This window comes from Musca autumnalis, unplaced genomic scaffold, assembly GCF_047663935.1.
Source record: "Musca autumnalis isolate F117 unplaced genomic scaffold, ASM4766393v1 scaffold_4, whole genome shotgun sequence".
NCBI classification, from domain to species: domain Eukaryota; kingdom Metazoa; phylum Arthropoda; class Insecta; order Diptera; family Muscidae; genus Musca; species Musca autumnalis.
The window spans coordinates 248754602-248763028 of record NW_027411977.1 but is presented as its reverse complement, the minus strand read 5'-3'; the positions used below and the strand labels follow the sequence as shown (position 1 = coordinate 248763028).

Here is an 8427-nt window from a genome sequence, read left to right as displayed (position 1 = left end):
TTTGACGAGATGTGGATTTGTTTTTAAACTGCTTACTTAAACCAAAGTAGCATCTGTTGGCCAATACAATTCTTCTTTTTATTTCACAACTGATGTCGTTTGTTGTGTTTGCGGAGGTGCCGAGGTAGACGAAGTTTTTTACTACCTCAATATTATAGGAACCAACTTCCACAGTCGGTCCGAGCTCAATGGACGCATTGAGCGTCGACACCATCAACTTGGTCTTCTCAACGTTTACCGCCAGACCCACTTTAGCAGATTCTCCTTCGACCTTCATAAAGGTATCAGTTACTTCTTTTACTGATCGTCCCATGATGTCTAGATCATCAGCATAAGCAAGTAACATGTGGCTATTGGTGTAGATTGTGCCACTTCTTTTGACGTTTGCCTCTCGTATAACCTTTTCCAGCAGGATGTCGAAGAGATCACACAAAAGGCTGTCTCCTTGTCTAAAACCTATTTTGGTACCAAACTCTTTGGGGAGGTTCTTTCCTATTTTAACTGAGGATCTCGTGTCAGTTACAGTCATTTTACAAAGCCAGATGAGCTTTGCGGGGATACCAAATTCAGACATGGCTTGGAATACCTTTGAACGCAGCGGGCTGTCGAAGGCTGCTTTATAATCGACAAAAAGGTGGTAGGTGTCGATCTGCATCTCTTGGGTATTCTCCAGGATTTGCCGAATGGTAAATATCTGGTCAATGGTGGACTTGCCAGGTATAAAGCCGCATGAGTTTGGTCCAATTATCTCGTTGGCCATAGGCTTTAGTCGTTCGCACAATATCCCTGACACGATCTTGTAGGCAATAGGGAGTATGCTCTAACTATAGGGTCATAATATAGTTAGAGCATACAGTCTTATCTCCCTTCTTGTAGACGGGGCACAGGATACTCAAGTTCCAATTGTCGGGTACTCGTTCTTCCTGCCAGATGGTGCTAACTAGCTGATGAATACACCTTATCAGCGTGTCGCCTCCGGTTTTGAACAGCTCGACTGGTAAGCCATCGGCTCCTGCTGCCTTATTATTCTTCAGCCGATTTATTGCTGTCTTTACCTCATCTTGGCTGGGCGGTATACATTCAATACCATCTTCTTGGATTGGGACTGTGGTATCTTCGTCGTCTGCGCTGCTATTGGATACCAACAGTTTTGAAAAATGTTCTTTCCATATCCTGAGTATCAGTATCAGTTACCAAATTACCTTGCTGGTCTCTACAGGAGGATGTTCCTGTACCAAAGCCATCAGTTTGATGCTTGACTCTTTGGTAGAATTTTCCGACTTCATTCTGGCTCCTGTACATCTCGATTTTTTTTCACACTTCCGCTTTTCCATCTCTCTCTTTTTCCTGCGGAAAATACGTTTCCCCTCTCTCTCTCAATTGGGCTAGTTGAGTGGAATATGCTGTGGCTATCTGTTGTGATTGCAGCTTACCGATGTCTAACTTTCATGTTGTGTCTGTTCGTACTTTGTTTACTACGTTTAATCTGGTACGTACCTTTGCTGCAATAAGGTAGTGGTCCGAGTCTATGTTTGCACCTCGGAACGATCGTACATCCAACACGCTTGATGCATGTCTTCCATCTATCACAACATGATCAGTTTGATTTCTTGTTTTCTGCTCTGGAGACAGCCAGGTGTCCTTATGAATATTGAGATGATTAAATCCGGTACTGCTAACTACCATGTTTTTTGCAGCTACAAAGTCTATCAGCCTCATACCATTGTCAGGTGTTTCACTGTGGAGACTGAATTTCCCGACTGTTGGGCCAAAGATATTCTCCATTCCAATTTTGGCATTAAAATCGCCTAGTATAATTTTAATGTCATGGGCAGGGCAACGGTCATAAGTTTCTTCTAAGCGCTCGTAAAATATATCTTTGGTCTGTTCGTCCTTTTCTTCAGTGGGAGCATGAGCGCAAATAAAGCTGATGTTGAAGAATTTAGCTTTTATTCGAATTGCAGCAAGTCTTTCATTCACTGGGGTGAAGCTTGATACCAGATGTTTTAGCCTCCGGCTAAATACGAATCCGCAACCAAACTCATGCTTTACGTCATGGCAGCTATAATACAGTGCGTCACCTTTAGGTGTTGTTATGACGCCTTTCCCAATCCATCGTATTTCCTGTATGGCAGTAATATCGGGCCTTGTACTTTTCAAGTACGTCTGCCAATGCGAAGACTGCAGCTTCTCTATAAAGAGTGCGAACATTCCAGGTGCAGATTCGCAGATCATGGTCCTTAAGACGTTTGCGGGGTTCGTCAACTTTACAGGGGTTTGTTTTCCTTTTCTTTCGTTTTTTCATAGTAGGCTGTTTTTTCTAGGGGAGGGTTACTAACCCGACGCCCAAACCCAAGTTTTTAACGTTCTTATGGGTGAACGCGCGGCACATGTTAGCTCACTACCTTCAACGGGTGTTAAAGGCAGTTCCCCAGGTGACACCACGGGGAGGTCAGTGTCCACTTGAGATGAAAGAGGGACCTAGATAAATCCTGGGCTTTACCATGTTATAACCGGTCAGGACCGTTCCTTGGTATCTTCCATCCCCTACGGAAGGCGTGAACCTATGCAAACAAATTTATGGGAGAAAGTTTAGTACCCCAAATGAAGGCTAAATACCAAATTTCAGCCATTTCGATGAGATAATAAAGCTAAAACCTTCAAAATATAGAAAATCAGGAGTTACCGTTCTATGGGGGCTACATGAAGGCGTGGACCTATACAGACAAAACTCTGGGGGAAAGTTGTGTGGCCCCAAAGAAAACTAAGTACCAAATTTCAGCCATTTCGGTGAGATAATAAAGCTAAAACCTTCAAAATATCGAAAATCAGAAGTTACCGTTCTATGGGGGTTATATGAAGGCATAGACCTATATAGACAAAACTCTGGGGGAAAGTTGTATAACCCTAGCGAAGACAAAGTACTAAATTTCAGCCATTTCGGCGAGATAATAAAGCTAAAGCCTTCAAAATATCGAAAATCAGGAGGTACCGTTCTATGGGGGTTATATCAAAACGTGGACCGATATGACCCATTTGCAATACCAAACATCACAAAGCTCTATCTTAAAAATTGCGAACTGTATCTTGGTTTGAACAGACGGACGGATCGGCATACGGACATGGTTATATCGATTTAGAATTTTACCCTGTTCAAGAATATTATTTAAAATACTCATCAAAACATGTTACAGGGATACATGGTTGTAAAAACGTCATATAAAATTTTGAAAAAAATACAAGGAAATTAAAAAAAGTCTCAAAAAGTTATTTCCTGTTGCACACATGAATGGCATTTTTCCTATTGTTGACTATAATAACTGTTATTCCATTAAAAAAAAACTCATCAAAATTTTTAAAAAAATCATAACCCTATCCTCCACTTTTTAAATACCCAGTAAATGCACAGTACGCTGAGCGTGTTGGGCACTGTATAATTGAGAGCTTAAAATCAAAAATTTGCTATCACCAATCCCAACATTTTAGACCAACAGTCGTCATATACATGAATAATAACAACAACAACAATTGTTGTTAGTTTTTCGAGATTATTATAAATTTAAATTTTTGTTATTCTAGGGCAAAGTTTAACCTTACGCCCTATGACACTAATATTAACATGCCCAGAGTGAGAGATAGAGAGGGAGAGAGCGACTAGAGTATTGTGTATACAAAACTAACAGAAATCATCTATTTATATTTTAAGGTATCAGCCCAAAATGTTCGTTCTTAAATGGTTAATTATTTGTTTATTGACATTTCAAATATCCATGAATAAACATTCGCTACGGATATTTTGGGGTCATTAATATAATTTTTCTATAGTGACCTCTACAAATTTACATAAACTGAAACGACTTACAAAAACAAATAATGAAACATATACATAAATAATTTATGGACATTTATAATTTATGAAAAAATTCTCAGAATATATTTTCTAATATAACCCTATATATATATATATATACATATATAAAAATGGTGTAAAAAATGTATAGTAATTCATAAAATGAGAACGGCTAGGCCGATTTCCGTAAAATTTTTTGTCAGTTATTCGTATTTTCGAGGAGAAGGTCTTTACGGAAGAAAATTGGAAAATCTCTCTGGAAAAGTCGGAAAATTGGAAAAATCGAAAATTGAGTTTTTGTATGAAATTTTATTCCTTAATAGCGAGACGAAGTTCGCCGGGTCCGCTAGTAAATATTAAAATATTCTTCTAAGATTGGGATAATTTTTTGTCAGAAATCAAAATTTTTAAAAAAATCATAACCCTATCCTCCACTTTTTAAATACCCAGTAAATGCACAGTACGCTGAGCGTGTTGGGCACTGTATAATTGAGAGCTTAAAATCAAAAATTTGCTATCACCAATCCCAACATTTTAGACCAACAGTCGTCATATACATGAATAATAACAACAACAACAATTGTTGTTAGTTTTTCGAGATTATTATAAATTTAAATTTTTGTTATTCTAGGGCAAAGTTTAACCTTACGCCCTATGACACTAATATTAACATGCCCAGAGTGAGAGATAGAGAGGGAGAGAGCGACTAGAGTATTGTGTATACAAAACTAACAGAAATCATCTATTTATATTTTAAGGTATCAGCCCAAAATGTTCGTTCTTAAATGGTTAATTATTTGTTTATTGACATTTCAAATATCCATGAATAAACATTCGCTACGGATATTTTGGGGTCATTAATATAATTTTTCTATAGTGACCTCTACAAATTTACATAAACTGAAACGACTTACAAAAACAAATAATGAAACATATACATAAATAATTTATGGACATTTATAATTTATGAAAAAATTCTCAGAATATATTTTCTAATATAACCCTATATATATATATATATACATATATAAAAATGGTGTAAAAAATGTATAGTAATTCATAAAATGAGAACGGCTAGGCCGATTTCCGTAAAATTTTTTGTCAGTTATTCGTATTTTCGAGGAGAAGGTCTTTACGGAAGAAAATTGGAAAATCTCTCTGGAAAAGTCGGAAAATTGGAAAAATCGAAAATTGAGTTTTTGTATGAAATTTTATTCCTTAATAGCGAGACGAAGTTCGCCGGGTCCGCTAGTAAATATTAAAATATTCTTCTAAGATTGGGATAATTTTTTGTCAGAGAAAATTTTCAATAATATTTTAAATGCTTTCTCCCTTATAAAAACAAAATTATTACTTCCCAAGGATATTTGAAGATCCCACACACACACACACAAAACGTAACAACGCAATGTATCACATTTTACATCGATTTCCTTTTATTTTTCTATTTTTTCCAATTCATTTATCTTTTACTTTTTATTTTCTCATTCTCAGAATTTAGTTCTGTGAGCAATTAATACAATATTTCCACCACGAGCTTCGCCATTGGAATCATTATTATCTTCATCTTCGTCATCTCCATCTTCCATGTCCTCTTCCTCCTCTTCCCTCTTCAGTTCATTCATAAAATCAAAGAAATCATCATTGACAATGTTATAGCCCATTTTATATTCCCTAACGGCAGCTGTAAACTCATCAATATAACTCTGGCCAATGGTAACAGTTTTACCCAATTTCACATATGGACCTGCCTCACCAGTCATGGCGGGCCATTCCGGCAGGTGGGGAGCAGAGGGTTTGCCAGTAGCTGCAAACGAAGTCCATAGTTTAACCATACGCAAGGCAATCTTCAAATCGCGATTAGAATTTACCAAGGCAAAACGTGGCCATGGGAAGAGATAGAGATTTTCATCGGTAAGTGAGACACCCAATTCAAAAGGCAATTCAGTTTGATCATCAATGGTACCATAACGATTAAATTCACCTTCATAATCAAAGGAATACATATAGGTGCTATTGGGCAATTTCCTGGCATTGCCCTGGGCAGCCAAAAGCACGGGATTCTTAAAGGCAATGGTGCTGCATAACTAAAAGAAACATACAGAAACACACTATTAACCACAACATATTCCTCAATGGCGTACTCTCACAAGCTTACATCAATCAAACCGGGAGTCAAACGATATAGAGAACCATTTTTCAATTGTCTGGCAGAGAATACCTCTTCCAAGGCATATTTCAACCAGGCTCCGCTACTATCGGGTCCATTGGTTTCAGAAATAATGGTTTTAATGTATTCGGTGGCATTAAGTTGATCATCAACAATGGTCTCGTTGAAGCTATCAATAAAGATATCTGAAAACAACAACACAAACCTCATAAATCCTTAAAAAATCGCATGCAACCAACATCGATTTACATACCCTTCATAATATAAGTACCGGCATGCTTTGGTGTGCCAGCCATGGTAGGATAGGCCTTGAATTTACCCGATGTCAATAGCTTGGCTGGGAATTGTGGCAAAATACCAGAAGGACCTCCAACCACAAATTGAGCACCACCACTAGATCCAACACCTTGGCCCGCTTTCAGGGAACCATGTATGCTAAATGCCTCCAGCAGTTCTGTGGTGTTCAAATGGCGCAAACATTTGTTCAAAGATTCAATTTTATTGACATTTTTGCAACCGGCAATTTTGGCAATATCCTTGGCTGCAGGCAAGGGATTATCGGTTATAAAGGCTGGAGACAAACTAGAACCAGATTGATAGATGACACGATGGAATAAGCCCTCGGGAACCTAAAAACATAAAACAACAATAAAACCCCACGACCCGTTTTTAGCCACTGCTAATCAAACTCACAGCAGGACTCATGGTCAAAACATTGATTAAAGCAGCACCACCAGTTTGGCCAAACAAGGTTACACGATCCGGATCACCACCAAACGAAGCAATATTATTTTGTATCCATTTCAAGGCCAAGATGACATCAGAAACGGCAGCATTGCCGGGAATGTCTTCGGTCATGGTCGACAAGAAACCAAATGGTCCCAAACGATAACGCACGGTCACCAAAACAATATCTTCTTCCAACAAATAACCGGGAGGAGCATCCAAAGTATTGCCATCATACAAAAAGTCTCCATGAATGTATACCATAACGGGAGAACTGGATTTGAACTGTAATAAATTGGAGAAAACCCCCCATTAGAATCGAATGGTGGTATTGAAAACTAACATGTTCCCCTTACCGATTTGGTATTAACAGTTAGGCGCAAACAATCTTCTACTTCAATATGTTTTTCCAACAAAGCATCGTAATCGGAGTCATCATCCAAAGCGGGACATCCACCATATGGCCTTTCTGCCTTCATGGTACCAGTCCATGGTTGTACAGGTTTGGCAGGCTTGAATCTCAAGGCACCACTTGATCCCGTGGCATAAGGAATATCAAAGAATTGTATGATTTCTTGACCACTCCATTCCGTTTTCACTGTACGCCCACGGACAGAACCCAGTCCTGGTATAACATGGGTAACTAACACCTTTTTGTTCATTCTTTCGGGTTTTACTTTTTTGTTTCGCATTCCACCACCATTCTTATTTACACGATTGTTGGGATTTCTTTGTTTCTGTTGTTGTTGTTTTCCCTGTGCAACGGCTCCATTCCTTTTCCTGTTCTGTTGTTGGGCAGCATTTACCACTACCCCAATCACCAGGACCAATAGTATTAAATAGGTAATCCGCATTTTTGACGAGTGTGTGTTATGTATCAACCACAACCGACAACTGTTTAAATATCAGAACATTGTCGAAACAAGAAACCTCCGTATACGCTCCCCAAAAAAATTATTTAAATTATTTGTTATTTTGTTGGCCCGAGGCTCCAAAACAACATACATATCTCGAAAATAGGTCAAACACGACAGCATCGATCTTTTCTTAACACCGTTGGATGTATCAACACCAATCACCATTCTCACCATTCCCCACGGCTCCCACGAAGAACAACAAAACAAAAACTTCTACAAGAAAGTAGATAAAAAACAAATTTTTTTTGCCAAAATGAAACCTTTTTTCTAAGCAAATCGAAACATATTAGCAATTATAATTAATAATATTTCTTGGACATTTCTTTTGTTAATGCTCTTAACATGGAATTCTAATGTTGAAAGGGTTAAATGTCGTGCATGAGAAAACCGGTTGTTGACCCGTCATTGTGTTTCGAATATACCACATTCAACTTTTTAAAAATAAAATGATTCGCCCATTAGTTTAATTACTTACATACTTAGTTCCATAATAAATCAAATAATGGGCGATGTAATAAATCACAAGACAAAAGGTTTTGTTGAAACGTAACTTATGTAATTTACATAGTAGAAATCAGTAGCCAATTGTGGTATAATGACCTATTGAGGGGAACAAAAAAAAACTAATATGAATTTAAATGAGACACACAAGAATACAGGCTTTGTCATTCGCTGAAAAGCTTTCTTTAACACGATATGTATATGGATCCACAATTTAGCTTTAGGGTAGCTTTACGGGCTATCGAAATGTACAAAAAAAGAAG

The 8427-nt window shown here is 37.9% G+C and overlaps 1 protein-coding gene across 1 annotated transcript; it reads right to left on the bottom strand.

Moving 5' to 3' along the window:
- Window positions 1–5265: 5265 nt before the first annotated feature.
- On the bottom strand, window positions 5266–7877 carry LOC141401389 (glutactin). Its single transcript, XM_073981597.1, has 5 exons — window positions 7103–7877; window positions 6714–7031; window positions 6274–6649; window positions 6009–6205; window positions 5266–5937 (listed from the first exon to the last, which is right to left on the bottom strand). The coding sequence occupies exons 1-5, from the start codon at window positions 7598–7600 to the stop codon at window positions 5341–5343; spliced, it is 1986 nt and encodes a 661-aa protein (XP_073837698.1). The 5' UTR covers window positions 7601–7877; the 3' UTR covers window positions 5266–5340.
- Between the last annotated feature and the right edge of the window lie 550 nt (window positions 7878–8427).

What these genes read in the sequence shown, in the direction of transcription:
- LOC141401389 (XM_073981597.1), bottom strand. Translation starts at nt 7,600, where the DNA reads ATGCGGATTACCTATTTAATACTATTGGTCCTGGTGATTGGGGTAGTG. An exon ending in TAACTGTTAATACCAAATCG is followed by an intron (nt 7,032 to 7,102) that starts GTAAGGGGAACA and finishes AATTTATTACAG; the next exon opens with TTCAAATCCAGTTCTCCCGT. An exon ending in TGACTCCCGGTTTGATTGAT is followed by an intron (nt 5,938 to 6,008) that starts GTAAGCTTGTGA and finishes TGTTTCTTTTAG; the next exon opens with TTATGCAGCACCATTGCCTT.